Raw genomic sequence first — 24,796 nt, forward strand, 5'->3', positions numbered from 1 at the left:
ATATCAGGCACTATTTGACATTTATGAGCATATCTGACGTAGATGCACAATACGTTTCACACATGCTGGACTTCCTTATCTCACATTTAGGAATGTATTTGCATGTCAAATACTATGCTAAGTAGTAGGGCAGTACACTGACTTTAGGTACAATCCAGCAAATTCAGAGTAGGTGAACTATAGTATGTATCAAAGGTTGACAATACATGTCTCCTGTAATAGCACTGTTCCTCATGTCCATCTCAGGACATCTGGCATGTTTGTATATTTGCTCAACAAAACATTTGCTTTCGCTTGCTCATATCAAAAGAGGAACGTCAGGGTCATCCACAAAGTCTGCAGAAAAAGTGATGTGATCAATCATCGTGGGCAGCAGTTTCTGTGACTCCAACGGGCCTTCCCTGGGGGTGTCCCTTCGTGGTACGATGTTGGCCAAGTCAACGCCTGAGTGTTTGCTGGGGTCCACCTCCAACCTCTCATGGCCATTCATTGTCCTGTGTGAACAAATGCCAAATCCACATCAAACACAGTACAGTGCAGTCAACACAAGCAACCTTGTCAAATGACAAACTGAATTAGAGGGGCGTAATCCAATCTCACTTCTATTAGTCAATTACTGTGGCTTGAGAAATCCAAAATAGTCTCAAAAGTCTCACATTATTAGATTATAACATTCCATAACTCATTCTTCAAGTGATTTGCTTAAATATCTGCAGAAAGATATTTAAGCATAAAATGACCCTAACCCTAACCCTAACCTCAAGAGTAGGCTGTAAACCATTCCTGGTAGAGCACATCCATAAATTCATCTCCAGGGAAATTATATTCCATTACGCTAGACATTCTGTTTCCATTAAAGAAGATTGATCCCACTCTTCCATACATCGGTTTCATCCCACAAAATGAGGTCATCCCATTTGGCAATTAATGAATTAATATTACTTAAATCAGATGCCCCCAGAAAGACAATGAGATGAGTTATCTTTTAAAAATATCTCTAGGGATCATTCGTTAAATTGCCAGGCTTGGAGACTGAGGGGTAACCTCTTTACATACTGTAATGTTGTTCATACACTGATTCACGTGTAGATTTTGAAAAGCAAACAGAAGTTAGTGATCAAAACTGAAAAAATGTATGCACTCAAACAGTATAGATAAACTACAGCTTGTAATACAATGCAATACAATTTCTATTTTCACTTGGGGTAAATAAATAAAGGTTCCTCCCAATTATGAATATGAACGAGTGCCTGCTTTCAAGAGATTGCATGATTCCTTGACAGCAGCATCATTTTCAACCCCTCTCCTGAATATGCAAACGGTCTTATCTCACAGTGAAATGTTATGTCTGCCTGGTTAATATTAGAGTGAAGCAAGGCTACCTATACATAACATAGAGATCTACTATTTTGCATTTTTACAGAACCCCCCCCCAAAACACCATAACTCTTACTGAGATGCAAATGTACTTTCATATAATACAAGAGGTAGAAAGCCTAGAATCCAATATCTGCCTTTAGCCACCCTGTTCCGATTTATACGTTCTTATCTACCATTTGACATTTCCTAGTTTGTTTGGTTTAAAAAAGTACATCAAAAGGCAGAAAGCGCTGAGCTGGCTCATTAGCGTGAGAAACAATGCTGACACAGGACTTGACCTTTGCCCTTTGACAGAATTGAGCTGCCTTGAAAGGGAGCGGTCATAGAATCTCCCAATTGACTCATAACATGGAGTGTGGCAATTGTTATTTAATCTCCTTGTGCAGTCATCAACATAAGTGCTGGCGGTGTGGCAGAGGAGGGGCCACTGTTGCCACTTCATTACACCTACTGTAGCATTTAGAAACTTGTTTATTTGGATGGGAAATTAAGCCTGTGGTAACAACAACACTGATATGAATGGCTGCTTTTGGCTGCAATGGAGGATAAGTCACTGGGGCCACGATGTCGCTCGAGGGAAATCTATGTAATCTCTGTTACCATGACTGGCCCAAAATTGCATTGTAATCGGAATAGGCTCAGTAACATCATCACAAAGTTCTGGTTAGCTTCAATACCTGCCATAGATCGATACTAGATTCGATTTGGAACGGATTTGATCTTGTGTGGGCCTGTTGTGTGCTGTTATGATAATCTAACCAAATTACATTTCGATAAAAGAAGCAGAGAACACAGATACAATGAGCTTCCTCATTGGAGAGCAAAGCTAAACCATAGTAAATTAATTATGAAGGGCTGGGGAAAGATTAACAACACCTGCAAGCATGGCCTAATTTTGCTCAACACTCAGCTTTGTAACGGACAGGTAAACCTGGATATCAGCACGTTCCTACGGGAGATGGAAGGAACCATTCGTTTGTTCAACAACTGAAGATGGCTGCAGTACAGGCCTGGTAGAGCATCACCAGATGGGTGGCAGACTTCAGGCAGTTATTGCATGAAAAAGGGAGTATGTTTAAAAAATGTGGTACTTCCTAAATGGTGACTCCAATCTGAAAAAGAAAACCATTGAATTAAAGCTGAGAATCTCTACTTCAAGTCAAAACTGTTGGAGTATAAAGGAATGAATAGAGTTAAAAGAAGACAAAATGTTTCCTCTTTCCAATACTTATGGAGGGCATTGCATTTGAATGTGTGCAGTGGCTGACCAAGACTAAACATTGAGAAACATTCACTATTGGCAAAGCAATTTGTTCAGACTTTCTGTTCCAGGTCATGCTTGGGTTAATGGGGTTGGAAAAAAAGTAAATACTGTGAAAAAAACAACAATCAAATGCAATAAAGCTTGGAGGACACCTATCAATGAATCCGTTTTTTTGTTGTGTAACTGACCAGTTATTGTTTTACTGAATAGTTTTAGAGATTATGAGATGTTGTTCAGTATCAAATTAGATTTTAGCTTTTTATAATGCTTAGCTTTTCACAATCTAAATATGATCACATTTGCGTATGTTAAAGGCAGCCACACAGGAGTGCATCGCTTTTTTAGGGCTGTTAAACATTGAATCAATTAATCAATGTAATCGCATGGTTTGCTGTGAGTAATCACAAATTAATCGCGATTTCAGTTTGGCCAATTTTTTTGAAAAATTTGCTAATTAAAGTTAATTACAAACTATAGATTAGGTTGTAGATGTCATATACAAGGGGAGAAAAGACAACAATAATCTGCATCAGATGTTTTTATTAGCAGCCAATAACAATTAAGCAAGGTGTGATAAAAGTCTCTGTACTGTAGCTCTGTTAAATAAAGTTAAATGAAATAAATAAATACAAAATGTTCTCACTTGTATCTACCCCCATTGTCATCAATATGACAACCTGCTGCATGGATCTTCTCAGATGAGCTACAACAACATCACAAATTCAAAGGGAACAGGAACTTGACTGTCAAATCTTCAACCTCCTCAACCTATGAAAAAACTAGGCCTTTATCAAAATATAAGGAGTCGAACATAGAAGACAAGTTACCACACTGGGCACAGACAGTGCACGCAACATAACCACCGATTCGATTGCTGATCAATATCTGCAGTTCCTTGCTGATCCTCTAAATCGCGAAGAGTGGCTTTGAAAACCCCTTGGCTAAATGCTGCAAGGTTGTTGGGCAATCAATATCTGTTGGCGTGTCCTCCATTCATTATTGCATGTTGTGAATAATAAGGGTCAAAATAGGGAAAATTCATTAACGGTAACGTCCCGCCCTGTTCCTTAGTTTATGTTTGTCTTTGTTTCATGTTATTTCATTTATTGTTTCCTGTTTATTTTTGTTTTACTCACCTGTCTCTCATTTCAGACACTTCACCACCTGCCCTTGTGTGTTTCCCGCCTGTGTGATTGTCTACCCCACCCTGAGTGGCTTGACCTGTTCCTCATCATCCTTCTCTGTGTATTTAGTCTGTTTGTTCCCTTGTCTCTGTGCCAGTTCGTCTTTGTACCTTGTGTCAGGCGTTCCAGCGATTTTTTCCTAGTGTTGAATATTCCTGGTTATTTAGATCTCTGAGAGTGTTTCTGACTTTGCTTTTTGCCTACCCCTTTTCGGATTATCTGCCTGACTTTCTGAACTGCCTACCTGTGTACCAAACACTGCTTTGCCTACACCCTTCCTGGATTATCTGCCTACCCATTGACTGCCTACCTGTGTACCAAACCTTTTTTTGATAGTAAAGACTATTCTATTGGATTTAAGTTTTTGTCTCCGAGTCGTGCATTTGAGTCCTCTGCCTAAGTACATTAACAGCGTAAAAAATAAAAACGCAGTTCTGGAATTAATTTTTATCGCAGGAATTACCTTTACCTTTTAATGCTGCTCCATTATGTTCAATGTAAATCAAAATCTTGCCTTGCCCTGCCTTGTGCTATCAAGCAAACCAATTTCAACACAATCATCACCCTCATCCCCAGGCAGACCGCCTTCTTTGCCAAAGAGTTCAGGATGTAATATGAGTAAGGGTCACATCTAATCGAGTCCAAATGGTGCCATAACTCAGCTCAGTGCAGCACCATTCACCTATTACCCAGTGTTAGCACTGATATCACTTTGCATTTTTATTAAATGTTTAATTTAAGCCTCAGGTCCTCACTCCGGTTGATGGGGCAAGCTGAAGGACAAGGACTGGTGCAGGGGTCATGAAATGTAAATGTGGCAGTCAGTTAAAGAGTGGCCACACACCTTAAGGCAAGGTGAGGGAACCAAACTAGAACCAAATAGCTGGAGATCATGGAGCTGGTAATCATGGAAAGTAATGACATCATCACTGATTTTTTAAAAGCAGTTTGTCGGGTACAGCAAATGATGTCAAACTATTTACAGTGTTACCACATTTCTAATAATGATTCATATTAGGCAACATGGTTATCATTATGAACATCAATAATAGGGTCAGAGGAAACCCAATTATTGTGAAACTTTGTCATCCATTTGATTGTCTTTTGGAGCACTGTACATGCTTGTCGATAAGATGACAGCTCACATGTGACCTTAGAGATGTCAGACCATTGGAAGTCGTAATGCCAGAAGCCTTTATTTTTTTTATTATTATTAACAGGAGAGAACTTATACAGTGGGGGTGAAGAGGTCTCGAGGGTATGGGGTAGGGTTAGTACAGGGGGGGTAGTGGGGGTGAAGAGGTCTTTAGGAGGGACTGATAAGATGTAGCCTGAAGAGATGGCAAACCAATTTCAACAAATCATCGCCAAACCAATTTAAACAAATCATCGTCCTCACCTCCAGGTGGACCGCCTTCTTGGCCAAAGAGTTCAGGATGTAATATGTGAGTAACCCATGGGGTCAAGGGTCACATCTAATCACGTCCAAATAGTGCCATAACTCAGCTCAGCGCAGCACCGTTCACCTATCACCCGGCGTTAGCACTGATGTCACTTTGCATTTTTATTGAATGTTTAATTTAAGCATACAGAATTACTGTGGGGCCCTCACTCCGGTTGATGGGGCAAGCTGAAGGACAAGGACTGGTGCAGGGGTCATAAAAGGTGAAGGAGCCAAACTACATCGGAGATCATGGAGCTAGAGATCATGGAAAGTAATGACAACATCACTGATTTTTTTAAAGCAGTTTGTCGGATACAGCAAATGATGTCAATAACACCTCCTACACCATGTTTCACAGATGAGGTGGAATGCTGTAAATCTTGGGCAGATCCTTTTTTTCTCTGACCTTTCCTTGCAATCACTCTGATACATGATAATGTTAATCTTATTTGTCCACAAGACCGTTTACAAGACCGTTTTGCTAAAAAGTACTTTTTCGCAAACATGTTTGCGAACTTGTTTCTGATTGATTCACAATGCCTTCCTTGACATCTCTTTGGTCCTCATGTTGACAGACACCAATGGCAGACTGAAAAGGGAAATGCAAAGCCTAAAATGAATACTAGACTTTGACAGCTCTCTTATGACAGAAACACCTGTCAAGCCAATTTTCCAAAAGTTTTGGTGCCCAAAAGAGCTAAACAAAGACAAAATGCCTCCTCTTTCCAAGACTTATGGAGGGCACTGTATGTGATGCATTTGATTGACATGTCAATGATAGGAGCGCAAGTTTATCCCACGTGAGGTGCATGTCTCTGAGGTTCTGCTGTCATACCGATAACTCCTCACAGCTACCAGCAAACTCAAGGAGTGACTTAATAGCTGGTGGATTTACACACCCAGCTTTTTATCTTATTGATATCAACTCAGAACTTGGTTTAAGGCATCACGTTCCATGCTAGTTTATGTGATCTCTGCTCAGGTAGTTGGGTAGACTTAGCGAGCTTTTCATTTCACAAACACAACTGATTAGAGATGCTGTTCTCACGTGAGGCTCAGACTCGTTTGCAATTGCGGAGTTGGTGATGAAGCGCACTGGACTATCACAGTTCAAACATGCGTCTCTGTCTACATTAACCGGAGGATATACAGATTAACCGTGGGAATTTTCAGGCCGGCAGGTACTCTGGGACATATGCCTCGCATATGGAATTGGGAGCTGATCGGAAGCCTGTAGACAGGGCAAAAACATGCGTGTCCACCCAGCTTAACATTAAACCTGAGGAATTACCTTGTGTTTTCCTCTGGTGTGTGGCTGCTCTGAGGGACTGTTGTAGGACGCAGAGTTGCCTTTTTCAATTTGATTTCACCCTGAGCCTAAAAAAAGAGAAACATTTAAATCTATCAGAAAACATCATGGTTGAATGATCATTATTTACTTTCTTTGCAAATCAACTCAATCAGTTCTGGGAAAGTAGTTTAGAGTATGATTTGTCCACTGGCTTTCTATGATGCTGGTAAACTCAGAAGCAATATGGGTATTAATAGAACCAGAGTGAGATTTTCAGCAACAAGTGTCATTTTTTTATTGGGACCATAAAGAGTCAATTTTATGAAATCTTGACACTCCAATACAATCCATGTTTATTTCACAGAAAAAGATCAGAGGTTCCACACACACACACACACACACACACACACACACACACACACACACACACACACACACACACACACACACACACACACACACACACACACACACACAGTGTTTGCCTTATTTGCCAAGATTCAGTTGCGGTAGTCAAGGAGTTTAACATTATGACACAAAGCATGGGAGCATTTTTCAAGACATACACACCAAGGCCAGCTACGAAATGGCGATGCTAATCCCACAGCATGGGAAACCCTTTGCTGAGGATGAATTTGTGAAGAAGTGCCTCACGAAAGTGGTGGACCCAGAAAAACCCAACGTCACACACTTCTCCTCCCTGCAAGAGGTGATGGACTGTTTTCCAGATTAAAATATCTCTGGACAAATGGGGAAATACGCTGATGCAAGCCCGCTAATTAGGCTACAGTTCAGTTGATGAAATGAACATGCACAGTAGTATTTTAAAAGAAATGTCTGAAAAGAAACATAATAATATGCGTGCACTGTGTTACTACTGGTGGGTGAAATCTTTTATCAGAGCCCAAGACATAGCAATTCCTCTAGTGGAATGCGCCCGGACTCCCAAAGGGGGCTGCAGGCTTTTAGGACTTACAGTGAACTTACTGTTTGGATCATGCTCTACCCTGTACGAGGTCGGCGAACACACAAACAGTAGATCACACCCCTGAACACCTAATATCTGTCCTTGTAAATACATGGTCTTGACCGTGGTCAAGGCTAGAAACAAAGCCGTCCTATAAGACAACGTCTCAAAGTCGACAGTCACCAAAGGCTCGATCCAAATGGGACAGGTGACATGGAGACAAGATGGATGCGGCGCACTTCCTTTCCAAAACGACGGACTAGGGGGTTGTTTTACAGGACCAACATGGCATGCCGGATAGTGGCGATGTAGCCTTTAATGGCAGGTCTTGTAAGAAGGAGAGGGCTGTGGGACTGGAGAATTGAAAAAGCACCACACCACGCCTCTAAATCCAACCCTCAAATGCTCTATCACCCTGAATCCAGTTTAAATTGGACCTGCTGATTCAGGCTAACCCACTCTCAAGAGCTAACCCATAGATCCATCAACTCGGGGTGCGGGTAGAATATTTGGCCCTGCACTTGGAATAGCAGGTCACGGCACAATGGGAGAAATGGGATGGACAAATCACGAGAGAAAGTAGCCAGGTAGAGGTTTATAGTAATTACCTCATGTGGGATTATTTCCAGCCAATCACGCTGCTAACCAGTGTAGCTTCACGTCGTGGGGTGAAGCTAGCGAGCCAGGCTAATAGCACTAAAGTGGGCGGAGCAAGTGTTCAAACCTTGCGGAAAACACGAGGAGGTGTCGTAAAAGAGGGGAGCACCTCGACGGTCATGAACACTACGAGAGCTCATCCACCAGCTAGCAACACAACTCGCGTGGTACCAAAGGGGCACGGGAGAAAGTTGCTAGGCTAGTGACTCATTCAAACTAGAGAGAATTTTGCGCGGTAAGAGTGAGGCCTGAATCAGCAGGATTGCTGTAGGGAAGAATAAGCAACCTAACACCCTGAGGAATCTGAACTTTCCAGTGGAACAGTTAAGCTATGTAGTCTTTTGGAACACTGTAGATGGGCTTGCAAATAAGCATGTGAAGAGTGAAAAGAATGAAATGGAGGTGCATTGCAGTAGCCTTTATGAGGTGGCTGGGGCGGGGTCAGCCATGCAAAGCACTCCCGGCTTGTTCCAGGTGTGACTGAATAGGGTTTCAGTGAATAGGGTACACAAGGGTGCATATCCCATAGTGAGATGTCGAACCAAGTCGACTGAAAGAGAACTGTATTTTAATTGCATAAGTGCATGGCATCGGATCGGTAAATAGCATTCTCTATCTCCGATTCCCGATCCAATATTTTTTCACATGTAGGAGTTCCGTTTGAAACGTCACTGTCCCATGTAATCGACTCGCAAAGTCAATGTACAAGACCAAGTTTGGTGTTTATTCATCATGCGATGTACAAACATCATAATGCAATACTGATGTTATTGCCATTTCTTAAGTGAGAATGCATACTTTAAGGATGTAAAAGCTCCATGAAAAAGCAAGTCTTATTGAGGTGCTAAAATGTCAATATGCCATGCATGTACTTGACCTGGCATCATCTTGTTATTTTGGTTTTAATACTTTCCCGGTTTTCAAAGTGTTTCCAGTCCCCTTAAACCATGGCGGCTTTAAGCCCATCCATTTATTAATATAATATAATATTAATGCATCTGAACTCTGATGGTGTGTATCAAGCTTAGCACAACTTGACACACAGAGAGAGGGATATGTGCCAGTATGTGCTCTCATTTAATCCATGCTCTTGTTTTTATCATAAAACATTTATTTTTGGACTTTAAAATTAATGATATATAGCCATTGTTTCTTGAAGAATGTACTGTAGTACATAAGCTTGTTTTACTCCATTGTTTGTAAACAATGCAATTGTTAACAAACACTGTATCGCTTAAAAACATGTTAAAACCACCATTTGTATCTCATGGATGAGTCCTTGCATGCATAACACCGTCTATGAATATGAGAGTGGTTACATTTCACCAACCCCATCCCATAGCTGTAGAGTGGCAACTTCATTGTTGTTTGAATCCCAGATTACCCCTTTAGGTAATTGTATAATATTGAATGAGTTCAAATTAAGGTCAATGTCACTTATCTGTTATTGCTCTCTAGGTTATTGCTTTGCTATCTGTTACAATGTATTATTTTCTTTATTATAAAAACATTGCTTAACACTGTTGCACAGAAAAATAAGTAAAGCATTTAGCCTACATTATGTGGTCTTAGATCGAAATGATATACTGTGATAGCATTTCAAGCATGTCAAGGACAAGATTACTCATTTTGAGTACCAGGTCTTTGAGCTCTTGCTGGTGTGTAAATATAGGGTTACATTTTATTACATTTAATAATTACCTGGTAGTTATTACCCATACCTATGCAATAAAGAGCAGGGTGTTTCAAATGAAAATACATAATGAATGTACTCACGCAACAAAAGGTTTATAACTGAGGTTTATTTTCTCAATGAGTATGCATTTAATATTTTCATTTGAAACGCAAGAACGCTCTACTTCTTATTGCATTGGATTATACCACATGGTTATTATCCAGGAATTACCTATGCTGACTTTGTGGTTCACTGTAGCAAATACCAGAAAGTATCAATTGTTACCAGGAAGTTACTAACTGTCAAAATGGTTCAAGTAACTATCAGAAAGTTACCCACAAGAAACTGTTACCCAGTTCATAATGAATACCAGGTTAAGACCAGTGGCAACTGGACAGTACAATAATGAATTACCAAATACTGTTATTTTGTATTTTGTTTTGCTATCCATCCTGTCCTAACAAATGTCATATACAGACATCACAACAGGGATTCAATCAATAGCAGATGCATACTGCAGTATCAGAGGTGTATTGGATTTGCACAGCAGTGTCCTTACATAAACCTTTGGCATTATGAGGACAAGGTGTTTGAGAATATACCTTTGGCATTATGAGGACAAGGTGTTTGAGAATATACCTTTGGCATTGTGAGGACCAAGGTGTTTGAGAATATACCTTTGGCATTGTGAGGACCAAGTTGCCGGTGATCTGAGACCTCTTCACTGTAGAGCTGTCAGGCTTCACTTCAACAGGCAATGCCAGCTGAAAAATCTGTGGTGTAAATTATTCACAACTTTAATTACAAAGATTAATACCCTGATCCCACACCGACAGTGTTACAATGTGTTAAATTACTGTAGTCATTAGTGAGGCCTTTTATAGATACAGTTTCCAGATGAGTTGGACAAGTTATAAGAATAGCTCACTGTGGAAACTTTGAAGTTTATAAATCGGTCCCAATGGAGGGGGGTGCAGTCTATACTATATGCTTTATAGTATAGAGCCAAAAGAAGAAAAAATACTTCACTGTCCCATTACACACTCCAATGACGCCTCAGATCAATGTCTCCTGCTCTCTAAATTGCTACGTATTAATAAGGGATTTTAAAGGCGTCATTCCAAAGGGTATCGCCGGATAAATCACCCCCAGTCTAATCATGCCGACCCTTGGCACAAAGCGGTGATCCATAAATATGCTAACAGTGCAGTCGTGACGTTCAAATCTCCAACAAGACCAGCTCCTCCAAACTGCCAACATTTGTAACAGTTGTTTTTAAGGGTCTATGCAGTGAAGACCCCAGGGATGTATGGCTATATGTTTTTTTTCTTAGAGTAAATAAAACCCTAACAAAAACCAAACTACAGTCTCTGAATGAATTGCTCACTAAACAGCTGTTTAATCAAGCTTAAAGGTCTCCACTGGCCTGTTTGTGCGAGATTAAAAGCACTTACACCTCTCTGAATGTGCTGAGGGAAATAAAGCCTGGCTGGACATGATAAACACATGCTTTATTATGACACACAGTTCTCCTTATGATAATGAGACACTACAGAGATGGCAGTCTGCTAACTATGATGGACGGGTGGCGTCTTTGAAAACAAGAAATTCACAGGCAGAATATTATCTTACCATGATGTCATAAATTATCTTCCGAAAACTGTGCAATGTTCTCACTGGGACTATCAAATACTAGAGTGAAATACAAGTCAGACAATCTGCTTTAAATCAAACAGTGAATCTTCTAGGTCTGCTCCTTCCCTCATCATCTTAGTGGTAGGTCAATAACATTTTGATGAAAAGTATTAATCATTAACTATGCATTTGTGATTTACCATTTGATGAAAACAAGTTAATGAGAGGGCAGTATGACGCTAGAGGAGACTTCTCACTTGTTTTGACACGAGGGGATGAAAAGCCATGTTGTATCTCGCAAATGTGCCACCTGCTAGAATATTGCTGTGCTGCCATAACTCAGAGTGTAATCCAGCTCTGGGCTGGCGGCATGCCCACTGTTGCCCGGGGCAGCGTGTAGGAGTAACTGTTGGAACTGTCAGTGCCATCAACACTCTCTGCTAAGGTGACAATCCTTACATATTTCTGCATGCTTCCTGCTCTAAAAGAGCATGCATTATCGCATGCAAGTAAACATATGTGCAAAGCCACACCAAGTCTGTCGAATGGCAACCAAAGGAAAAACAACATCTATTCATCTTTTTTGTCTCAATTCAGGACTCCATTCTGACATTTAAAACCTACATTTGCAAGGCCGTCATTGTAAATAAGAATTCGATTTTAATTGATCCATCTGGTTTAATAAAGGTTAAAGCTGCCCTTCGCAGGAATTGGCTGGCCTACCATTCTGGATAAACAATGTGGTTTACTGTGTTTATAGTTCATTGGCGCCGAGGGGGGGGAGGACATTCACTTTTATTATAATTTGATAGGGTTTTTGCCACCTGAATACCCTCCGTTCTTCCTTTCTGGTAACTTCATACCTTATTATACCTCTGAACTCATTGTTTAAGGGCAAAGTGTCTACTTACTTGTCTACGTAGGTTACTTTTTAAGTGTCTAGGTTACTTTTACAAGCCGTAACAACACGCTTTTTACATTGTAAACAAAGTGGCAGGCCAGCCGATTCGCAACAGTGGAGGGCAGCTTTAAATGAAAACAAAAAAACCCATTATCAAACAATGTAAAAAGAAAGAGTACCTTTCCTTTGACGGCCACTCTAGCATATGTTGGTTGAACATCAACATCCAACAGGGAAGTATCCATATGTCTGCATGTGAAATTGTGGACATTTTAGTTTTTTTTTGCATTGGGATACATACTGTACTATAAATCTATTTGAAATGCTCACGTTTGTTTTTGTTCTCATTCGTACCTGTAGACTTCCAGATCCAAGACAATGGTGTTATTGTCTTCATCTTCTGTGAGTGTGAAATCAAGCCTATGGATGATATTGTAATTAGATGAGGCCATTGATAGGAAAATAATCCAAATCTATTTGGTATGGCTAAGCCACAAACATCTCAAAACGTTAACTGATCTGAGAAGCATCCAGCTGCAGACATACCATCTCAGGTCACATGCCATGTGAAGCTCGACGAGCCCTCAGGTGTGACAGCCCGCAATTGCTATCACGACAGGTGTGAAACCGCAATTGCTATCAGCTGGTTGGGCAAGCACGCCACACTTGAGGGCTTTTGAGCATTCCAGCTATCAGATAAATTGTCAGTAAGTGGCAGTATTAAAATAATAATAACATCATTCAAATAATATGAATAATATAATAATATAAAAAAATCTCTGCCATTGTTGAATTATTTGGCTAAATGAGCTTGTTGCCTGAGGCAGTTTACCACCCGTACTGTTTGTGGTGGTAATATATCACATAATGTATCACACAGCTACCAAAAACACCACTTAAGAAGAGGCCTTAGTGCGTAGGCTCCGTCTCACAGGGCATGTGGCCTGAGGTGGTATGTCTGCAGCCAGACACTATTGACTGATCTGTCTCAAGGCTTTCCTGGATGGACCACATGCTATTGTACACCCAATGAACCTACAGTATACAGATGTATCTATATATATATATATGATATCTCATATCACTCATGACTCATCACCATGATAACTCAAGTCGTACTCAATAGAGGTCCTAAGGCACTCTTTAGATGAGGATAACTGGCGAAGCCTTCAAGAGAATAGCATCATATACTTTTTAGATTTCAGGTAGATACATTTTTTTTTTTTTTTAAATATATTTTTAGGGCATTTCTGCTTTATTGGGACAGAGATAGTAGAGATTGACAGGAAGGATGGGTGAGAGAGAGGAGGGATGACATGCAGGATATGTCGATGGCCGGAATCGAACCAGGGACCTTGCAATGATATGGTATGCATCTTAGTGTGCTGCGCCACTGAGCGCCCCCCAGGTAGATACAATTGTAAAAGGAAAAGGAAATCAAACACAGCTAATGGGTCACAGCTAATGGAGGGTAACCATGGTGGCCCATTTCACCGGAGCATTCCACGGCAGACATGGCAGTCCAGAGATCAAGACTGAAAGCCACTAATGTACCAATCACACGCCAACCAGTATTTTTGACCTGGCATGCTGATCAAACGCTTTCCTTCCACTGTGGCGAGTGACACAAGACAATCGAGGGATCAAAGAAAATCATCTGGCAGGTAAGGGAAACTGCAGACAACACCTCTTAAGCAGTAGAACCAATCAGGTTACAGAGCACTCTCTGCCCTAACCCAATAGAACGGACCTCTCTCCTCACTGCTTATTATTGCCACACAACACCATTAGGGCATTATAGAGCTCTCTTGCCATGGAAAGACATTGAGCTACAAGCAAAGTTGAGCTCAATTCCAATACCCATACTAGCATACCGCTAGGAATACCGACACATACATTCAGTTTGAGTGGTATGTAAGTGAGCAGTGAGGAAACATCCTAGGACCACAGGGTGTGGTCCTTCAGCGGTGTTCCTTCATCCTGGTTCTGGGGACCCACAGAGATGCACATTCATGTTCTAACCCTGCAGTAGCACACCTGATACAACTCTTCATCATGCCCTTGACTAATGCTATGCTGTAAAGTAGAGAAAAATATGCACCCATACCCTGTGGGTTCCAAGGACTAGGTTTGGAGAACACTGACCTAACAAATGTGTGCATACGTCTGGACAGTTTCTCTCTCCCTTTTCCCATACACATACATACTTTGGTTCGTTGACATTCATCACCCGTCCCTCAGGTGTGATCAGTGTCCTTGGGGCCTTGGGCTTCTCCTCTTTCTCCCTGCAGAAGGAAGCAAAACATCATCAGCCTGGGAGCTCTAGCAGCTGATTGACTGCACAACCTTCAGAGTTATGGGGCCGTCAGGGTGAAGGTGAGAACCGGAAACACAAGTGAGTTGTGGCAAACACCGCAAAAAGCATCACTGGGGAACATTGTTCATCAAAACATGTGGATGTCGTATGCACATGCAATGCAAGCCAACTCCAGCATTCACTGAAATTTTCAGCTTTCACTGATATGGTTTATCAAACTAACTAACCTGTTCATTTGCTCGGGAAGATCTTGCATTCGGTGCCTAGTGTATAATCAAGCACCGTATAACCAGAAATAACAAAGAAGTGGCAAAACCACAGGTAGTAAAGCAATCCTGCAGTGCACACACACACACACACTCTCTCTCACTCACTCTCACACACACACACACACACACACACAGCTGTTCAAGGAGAGCGAGCACGTCAAAGCTCGTGCTAATGTTTTAGCACTCTACAATTAGAGGCAATACTGCATTCTATCTCCCATGCAGGGGACTATGGGATATGGTTTATGGGTGACCCAGGCTCATGGCTATTTCTAGGGTATATATGGATGGATGGGTAGATGGATGGATGTAGGGATAGATAGATGGAAAGATGGATGGATAGACCGACAGACAGACTAAAATGGAGGGAAGTAGTTCAAAAGTTTTAGGGATAAAACTTTGAAAGACACAGAAAGAGCACTTTGTTAAAGCAGCTAAAGAGGGGCTCTTATTCTTAACATTTAAGTCATTTAGCAGGCGCCTTTATCCAAAGCGATTTACAATAAGTACATTTGTCTAAAGTAAGTGAATCAACTACACATCAGTCATCGTAAGTAAAACCTTCCATAAGAACAAGTTCCATCAGCAGTCAAAGTGCTAGAGGAAGGAAGAAAATAAGTTATTAGGGTTTTTTTTTTTTTCCAAAAGTTCAGGTAATGTACACTTGTACACTTTTATTGCCATTAAATCTTGCACCATAATACATCACCGCATTCAACCACCATCTGTCTTTCTATCCCACCTTTTTCTCATCCTGTTTTTCACTTCATACCGGGAGTACTTGTGACTTCTCAAGGTTAAAGCAATGCACACAGCAAAACAGGTCCTTGCTTTAAAACTTTTTGGCTGGAGCATCAATCAAAAAAGGCTGAGTCAGTGGGACATTGGTATAGGCAGCTCTACTGGCAGGTTATGGAGTCCGATCTGAGCACAATGTGTTCAGACAGCTACTTAGCAGTGCTTCGTGTCCACATGGCAAATGCTACATTAACCAAGCACTTTTGCAATCTCAAGCAATTTGCTTAGCCAAATATATACAATTTTCATTTGACCCTTTTACCATTTGGACAATAAAAAGTGTATTTCCTGAAAGTATACAGACAGAAATTTCATGCCCAAGTGTACGCAAGTACTAGGCCCTCTCATAATATTTTAACCAGGCAACAAATCTTAGCAAGTTCATGATCTGTTAAGTGCCCTGAAACCTTAACATGATGTTCATTGATGCAATGAAATCTCAGGGAAAGAATACTGAGCCGCAAAGAGGGCTGATTATAAAACCCCACAAAACACAAACATCTACAAATCCTCCACATACAGCAACACATAACTTTAAATGTCTCTCACTCTCTTCCTCGACACATATCAAGGCAGAAGTCAAGTCCTTTTCACTTGATGCTGCAGGTCCAGCGTTTGATACACTACATGTTTCTCTTAGGCAAAGCACAGCAACCGATCATATCATAGAATCCGCCTCAGTAGCAGAAAATTCATCTTCTCTGACAATACAATGACGGGATGACTACATGCATCAAGCCAGTGTTTAGTGACAAGTGTGTATAGGGAAATGGTCAAAAATGGTAAGTGTATTATCCAGATTTTCCACTTGAACTTCATAGTTCTTTGTATTTATGTTATGTTTTCATGGTGAAATTGGGCTTATCAGGCTAATCAGTAGTAGTCATTTCCATAATGCAGTATCTGAGTAGTTGCCCCCCCCCCATTCCAAATAGAGTAGCATTGAATAGTGAATAGTTATAGAGTATAGAATAGGCCTAAATCTTGTCATGTTTTTATGGTAAGTCACACTATATGTAAAACTACACATTACAATGCACAGTAAAAAGTGTGCAGCTGGTGAGCAGCAGATAAGAGGTGGGGACAGTAATGACAGTGTAGTAGAGAGCCCCAGATCTCACCCCTCACCACTTCAAAGGGACTTCAAAGCGAACCAAAGCACATTTAAACAGAGTGCAGGAACTCTCTGGCATTCTCTCACTTTTCTCTCCATTCATAGTAAATCAAGAATTTTGACAGCATCACATAACAAGATACACATGGAGAAATCAAAGTATAGCTTGAACGGCTTGAATTAACTATATATCATAACTGCAATTGAGTATTGCTTGTTATATGGCCACTTTGACTGTGGTTTTAATAACTAACTTGGCCATAAGCTTCACTGTCCTATTCAACATTTCTACACTGTAACTGTTGTGTGCCCTGGGACTTTGGTCTAATTCAGTGGCGGCTGCCTTTGACTTTAACTGTAGTACAACTGCTGTAATTGAGGTGAGAGAGACAGAGAGAGAGCGAGAGAGAGAGAAAAAAGAGAGAGGGGGGAGCTTAACGAAGACTACCCAATTAACACCCTAGCAAGTGGGTCACCTGTAGGGTAAGCAGGCCGTGATTAATTAACAGCACATGGGCAAATTAACAAAGCTTGATTTACCCCGTACCTGAGAGAGAGGGTAAAGAGATGGTGGCTTGTGATTACCTCTAGTCGTGAGGGAGGGGAAGTGAAGTGTCTGCGTAACCAAACAACACAGTTGGAGCTTAACATCAGACCAGAACATGTTTCTAATTTCACAGTCAAGTACAAAGCCCCTTTGGTTCAAATGATAGTTGATATTATAGTGACATGTAGTGGCTAAACCGGTGAACTGCTTGAACATTACAGAAATAAACTGGAGTAACCACGGTCTTGGCCATGGGACTTTTGTTGTGAGCAGTACCCGGGTTGGGGTCAATTCAATATCTCTTCAATTAATTCAAGATGTGATTAGAATTTACAACTCAAAAGTGAAAAAAAATGTTTGATGTAAAAAGCTTCTCATTTTTAGTTTATTGAGAAATCACAAAATGAAAATTGTATTGTAATTTCCATTTACTCTTTTAATGGACTGATTTTTAAATTAAGTGCAAAAACTGAATTATCCACCAATTCTTAATAATGGAGAGATGAACTGAAGTCTCAAATTAAGCAATTCTCCTGTCTTCAGACCTCAGACTTACTCATTGACTTAAGTGCCCCCTAACAAGTTAAGCACATGGAGTGGGGTTACCCCTAAATAGAGGTGTGTCCTGAGATGTTCAGAATTCAGACTTTGTCAATTGTTAGAAACTGGATTCCTCGCATCCTCTACTCACGTCCTACTCAAAACGTCAGAGAGAAGCGAGGCGAGGAATGGAGGAGAGTGAACAAGGAAACGAGGGTGAAAGGAAACAAGCTTGTAAGAAATGAGACGTTCCTGGTGTGATTCTCTTCTCTATTGAAAATAGAAAATAAATGCTATTGATGTGTGCGGGCTATAGACTGTAAGGTACTGCAAGCACTGAAATATGAACGCACTAATATATATTATGTTCATTTATTAAATTGTCCTTAGTGAATGTGTCACGTTTTTGCAACAAAAGATTATACAATAGCCCAAGCTGATATGAAAAACTCAACAATTCTACAACAAATATGACCATTATCTTTACCTGTAGATGGTAAATATTTATATTCGATAAGTGGTTCATCACATAATAAAAGGAACATGATTTTATTATTATTTAGACTACAGTAGTGCAAATTGTCCACCGATATTGAGAGAGTCTCATGTAATTTCTTGTCGCCTGCTCAACTGAATGTACCGTAAAACCTAAATTAAGCTCCCTTTGCTCAAGTGAATACATTGAATATGTCTCGTTTGGTCTAGTGGTATGTTCGACAACAGCAACAAAAATGATATTCTTCTGTGGTGGTTATGGTGTTAGGCTAAAGCAAAATAATATTATGCGAAGAATCTTGCAGGAAAAATAATTCACTTTAGTTGAGTCTGATTTTTAAGTTGAGCTTCAGCCATCACACTTCTGAAATTAGCATAGGTCTATCCTCCATGAAAAAGGAAGGCATTGAATATCAGACATACAGCACAGTTTTTGGTAATATTTCCATATGAAGACGGACATGAATGGTGAATTATTTATCAATTATTTATCTTTGACACCAGCTGGAAACAAATTCAAACCACATTAAATGGCAGCAACCACCTCAGTATTGATGAAATAAGCCTTTTTACTTTCATGCAAGACATTTAAAATGAATAAAAGAGAGCATATGAGTAGTTGTTTTTGTGGTCATAGTTGTGTTTTTCTGGTCATGAAGGGAGATCAGATGATTTGTGTTTATAATGCCAGATTCTCAAGGTAGAATCCAGTGCTTTCTAAATTGCTTTATCAAAGGGTCCTATGACTAAGTCATGGGTGATTAATGGGTGATTAAGTCAGACTGCATCATTGAGGTTAATGGGGTCCTTGTTGACATGCGCTAGATCACTTATAGCGCTAATCCTGTCATTAAAGTGATGGATAGCTGTGACATTTCTCATCTCACTTCTATGGACTCCACAATGTTGGCTGATTACATTTTGATTAAAAGAGCTAGCAGGCTAATAAGGAAGGGAGTACTGGTGGCATATATTAAGGTAAAGAGTAAAAGAGAGAGAGAGAGAGAGAGAGAGAGAGAGAGAGAGAGAGAGAGAGAGAGAGAGAGAGAGAGAGAGAGAGTGAGAGAGAGAGAGCGAGAGAGAGCGAGAGAGAGAGAGAAATAAATACCCAAGAACCAGTAAGCTGCTCTAAATGGATAAATGCTAACCGTAACCCTGGAATCATTGGGTCATTTGGTTTACCTCTGCAGAGTTCATCAATCATTATAAAATGACTAATAACCTGGATCTCTTATTCTTGCATGAGTAATAACCATAGACGTGTTATTACAAGTAGAAGTAGAAGAAGCTATTATGGCGTCTCCTATGGACTTCAATGGAATGTTCTTATAAACGCATCATCCTTGACATGGCTGTCTTCCTCTTTCAGTTTTTTGGTCCAATTTAACCTTTTCCTGCAGTGGCGCATGCAGAAACACCACAGCTAATGTCCGACACTGCACGTCCATTTCAAGGGGTTCTATTATTATTAGTAGTAGTAGTAGTAGTAGTAGTAGTATTAGGGAGGATGTTGTTGTTTGGAACTTAAAACTGAATTTCGCCTCCGTGGCCAGAGGGGGCACATTTCCAACAGACTTACACACAGCTCCATTAAACAAACCTAAATCATTTGAAATGTATGCATTCCACACTCTTTGTTGTGGTGTTAAATTACATCTGTACAATATTGAATCAAGAGGTACTGTAGCATGTATTTAAACTTGAGTTGACATGCAAAGGTTACACATTATACACAATAAAAGAGAGCGAAAAATAACAAAACGCTATGTTTGTTTCTGTAGTTGCTCCCCAGGTCAATATTCCTATTCAGTGATGCACTAACACCTTGAAAGGTACAGCATAGCTTGTGTTACCTCAAAAGTACATTGGAAACAGCTGATTCAGAAAGCGCAGCCGCATCCTCCATTGAAGGCAGTGGCGACGCCTGGCGCGATGCCATTCTTGCGCTTCTCATGTGAATGGCATTTTACTGACTAAAACTGACTACAGAGAGATAAAAGTCAGAAGATGTGTTGTACCTTTTGGAAGCTTAGATTGTTCACAACAGGGGGATGCAAGGACACGTTGGATTACAGTTACATATCTGTTAGGAATTGATTTACGCATGCCAACAGTAAGCCACGTTAGTATTTTGCAACTAGGACAATTTGGCTAAGGAGAAGATCCTATCACTAAAAGCTGAAAAAAAAACTATTAAGGGTTGGACTATTAAGGGTTAAAAAAAACAAAGGTTTGTTTTTTTAACCATTGGCTTCATGGTGTTTTGTTTTTTGTGCCTCAAGATTTTCACCAAATGTGTAATGTGAGCAGGGGAAATATACACAAAGCATGTTTGTTCCTTCCACTATTGAAGTTCATGGCAATTATTTGTTTGTGTATTGGAAAAGTATTTTTTTAAATAAAAGCCGTCATAGTGTGGTGCACTTTTGTTTACTAATTTCACATGCAAGTACATGGAGACTAGGGTAGAGAGGGGGCTTGAGATGTCAGATTTTCACTGTTTTTTTTAAAAGGTTTTATTTATAATGTAAATATGAATTATATTCATATAATGGTAACAGGGAGAGTACCAACCTTTCCTTCGCCTTTCTCTTCTCCTCTAGGTGGCGGTGAGCCTCCAGGCGAGACTCTGGAGTGAAGGCACATGGTTTCTCCCAGAACTCCCTATCCTGGTCCTCTGAGAAGAGGCAGGTCGTCTTGTCCTTTTTGTCCCGGTTCTCCTTGTTTTCTTCAGACTCAGGACTAGAATTCAATTAATCATGTAAACAAAACAGGTACAAGTTAATAAGAAATAGGGACAAATTGACTCATTTACAATCAGTTTCAACACTGAAATCCCACTAGCTATGAGCTTATAACCATTAAGGTTGTTTCAGATATGAGTGGCAGCCACTAGGGGCTCCATTCATTTTCACTGGCAGCTGGGATGCAATCAAACAACATGGGTTCCCTAGGCAGCGAGTGCTGTTGCTTCCATTATAACCAATCACAATTGAGTAAGAGGTACGACAGAGTAGCTACATTTTTTCCTGCCGGGTGAGTGCAAATTGTGCTGGGGTGAGTGAAAATTGTGAGCAGCAGGTAGTGCTGCTAAGCAGCTGGGGGAATCCGTTCAAAAGTCTTATAGCTTGGAGGTAGAAGCTGTCTCAGAACCTGTTGGTCCGAGACCAGTTGCGCAGGAACCTGCTGCCAGACAGTATTGGGGAGAACCGGGCGTGGCTGAGAATAGAGGTCCTGTAAGGCTGGGAGCTCATGGACTGTGCCATTTCCACCACCCCAATTTGCCAAGTTTGCCACGTGAAACTTTTGATGTGGGTATTAATTGTGCTTGACGGAGATCTTCAAAGTGTTTGTGTCTGCTCTATCATTTCAATAAACCTTACGATCCAATCAATTTCAAGGAAATTATCTGAACCACAGACACAGAAATACGCTTGCAAATGAGAGCTTTCGTACATGTAGCAGGGCTGTCAATCAATCATTAATGACCGCTGTCCATGGTGCTTATATTGCGTTGCTAAATGAGAGGTGCAAAACGGTAAAAGGTAAGCCTTCAACCTGAGCCGGCTCTACCTATTATGGGGCCCTAAGTAGTCATTGCTCTATTGGAAGTTTCTGAGTAACAACCAACATATTTGCTATACCTCCCAATCACTCGAGGAGGCCCCCTAGTGGCCGGAAGGCCACCTCGCAGCGCGTAGTCCATGTATAAGAAGAGCCAGATCAGCCTTCAACTATCTGTCAGAATAGGCATGGAGCACAAGTGTTTCCAAAGATGTTGACATTTGTTCCCCAATGTAACTTTAGTAAAACAGTCTTAAAAACATGTTCCAAATTGATTTGCATCGAATGGGCCTCTTGCCTACAATTGCAATACAGCCATTCCGATATCCCTCGTGTGATATTGCTTTATCCGAAGAGAAAGGCTCGCTAGTAAGAATTGAACTTTCACTCTCCTGTATTCCAGTACATAATATGACAGTAAAACTGTAGGCCTATGTATTCAATTGTTCTTGGACTGGATTCCCTCCATTACACAGCCATAATTTGTAATAGGTAAGCAATGCTAATACATTCAAAATACATTTTGGCTATTTAATAGCAACTGACCCTGTCAAGGCAGATGACCGAGACCCCTAAAATTAAACATTAGTCTGCGACAGATAAGACGTTTTGCCTTTGCTATTTCAATGCCGCTACATGTATGTTTTTCAATTGATTTCAGTGTCACTTTAACAGATTTTTCTCATAAAATCTGAGATGAGAATGCACCTGTCTATGATATTCATGAGACACACCCCTCAAATGTGAGTTTCTGAGCCCCAAGTGCACAGTTGGCACAAAGGCGTCTACTGGGCTGACATTAGAATGCACGCTAGAGATCTGCACGATAGAAACTATAGATCAATAGATCTACCATAGATCTGCGAGCGTAAGGAGATGCACAAGATATTGAGAACAGACACCTTCATTTTTCCTTTTCTATATGAAAACTTTAAAACTCTTTAGCTTGCACATACGTCGTGTCGTTGATGTTGGTGTACAAGCCTGACCTCTTCTCTGTAGTGGAGGCACTGTTTTCCTTCCTCTCCTCCTGCTTCTCCTTTTCTCCTTCCTCCTCTATCTGTGCCTCCTTTTTCTCCCTCGCTCTCTTCCTTAGGTACTCCTGCTCCTTCTGATGGATCAGCCTCCTCACCCCTTCCAAACCCTGCCTGGCCCGGATTCGCTCTGAACGCCCAATTTCTTTCCCATCGAGCCACTGTACAACGTGGCAGTGTTAAAACAAACAGGTCTCAGACAAGGTTACTCATTACACACTGACATCCAAATATAATTAGTTGGGACCCTCACCTTCAGTTGGGGCAGTGAGGCCACCACGTATTGCCTGTAGCCCTCAAACTCAGTGCAGGGGTTCCCCACCAGGAACAACTCTCTGAGATGAAGGTTGTGCTTCAGTGACTCAACACTGCTCAGTTTGCCCACAAAGTTCACTGTCAAGTCCAGCTTCTGGAGACTCTCACATCCTGAGTCAAGAGTCAAGAGTATGACTAATCAAATGATTGCCCTCAAATAAAGCAAACCTGAAGCACTGATTTGATCAACACAAGGCTTATGGATACAAAATACAAACCTTCAAGGTTTTCAATGAGTTCAATGTTGTTCAAGGCAAGGTTCAAATACTCCAGTTTTTTCAATCTACTTACATTTTCTGAGGAGACAAAAACTCACAGCAGTTAATCAATGAAGTTGACACAATGGCATTGCACTGATTAAATGGCATTATACATTACAACTGAAACAAAAGGAAGAGTGGGTAAGAGAATATAACCACCTATTCTGGGAATCAGATTGTTTTGTAGGTACAGAATTTTCAGGTCCCTGCACCACTTATCAATATGTTCTAGTTTCTCGATATCTTGCTGATGCAGAGTCACCTCCTCCAAAGAAAATATCTCGCAGTTGTTATGCTCTGATCGACGACGCACCATGTCTTCGGTGACTGAAAGAAAAAAGTGTGTTTTTCACATGTACAGTGGTCAACGCATGCAGCAATTCTCAGTACATAGCTGAACTTAACTCAAACAAGCTCATGATAGATCAGTCTGGCACAGTTCAGCGACATAGTAGGTCGATGATGTTACCTGGGTCTGGCGAACGTTAACTAGTTAGCTATCTTATATCAAGGATGCAAGTTGGCTTAAATTAGTGACAGAGGCATACATGGTGGCTCTTTATAATGCAGAGGTTACACTTTACACAAGCATTTCTAGCGTTGTTAATTGATTATTTCAATTAGCTTGCCAGCTATCAAGGTTTTGCTACTTACTGAGGACCATCTTTCTGTTGTCAACCGTTGCTATAGAAACCAACATCCACTCTGCGCCGAGTGTGTTACTTCCTGGTCTCTAAGTCCGGAAGAACGTGATTGGCAGACTCAAGGCTACGGGACGGTTACACGAGTTTTGGATTGGTTGACTATTTAGTAATGCCCCCCTGTTTGACTGATCGACTAGTAAACGTGTTTAAAGTTGTTTTGTTGTTTTAAAAAATGGATTAGGGTTAGGGTTATTGCCAACAAACGAAAATGTGTTGAGAAAAAATAAATGTAGCTTGTTTGAAAAAAACTGTCTCCTCCCTGGCCAGGGATCGATCATCTCAAAAACTAAAGCATATAGAGTGCCTCTGCCCGCCGCCTAGTTGATTATGTTTTTGTTGACATAGGGGAATTTGTGAACAGCTGATGTGACGTTCAAGGCTCAAATCATGTTTGTAAAACGTGGAATGTCATTCCTTGAGCACAGCAGATATGTCATAGAA

The 24,796-nt window shown here is 40.7% G+C and overlaps 1 protein-coding gene across 1 annotated transcript; it reads right to left on the bottom strand.

Annotated features, from left to right (window-relative positions):
* Positions 1-216: 216 nt before the first annotated feature.
* On the bottom strand, positions 217-24,315 carry dnaaf11 (dynein axonemal assembly factor 11; the record flags this gene model as incomplete). The annotated part of the gene is made up of 12 exons (XM_083690597.1): positions 217-494; positions 6,564-6,649; positions 10,540-10,635; positions 12,578-12,647; positions 12,753-12,818; positions 14,606-14,683; positions 21,053-21,220; positions 22,999-23,237; positions 23,330-23,502; positions 23,610-23,687; positions 23,811-23,978; positions 24,306-24,315. 12 exons carry the CDS (start codon positions 24,313-24,315, stop codon positions 299-301), a joined length of 1,428 nt encoding a protein of 475 aa, XP_083546723.1. The 3' UTR covers positions 217-298.
* Positions 24,316-24,796: the final 481 nt, after the last annotated feature.

This window comes from Argentina silus (assembly GCF_951799395.1).
Source record: "Argentina silus genome assembly, chromosome: 1".
In the NCBI taxonomy this organism is placed as follows: domain Eukaryota; kingdom Metazoa; phylum Chordata; class Actinopteri; order Argentiniformes; family Argentinidae; genus Argentina; species Argentina silus.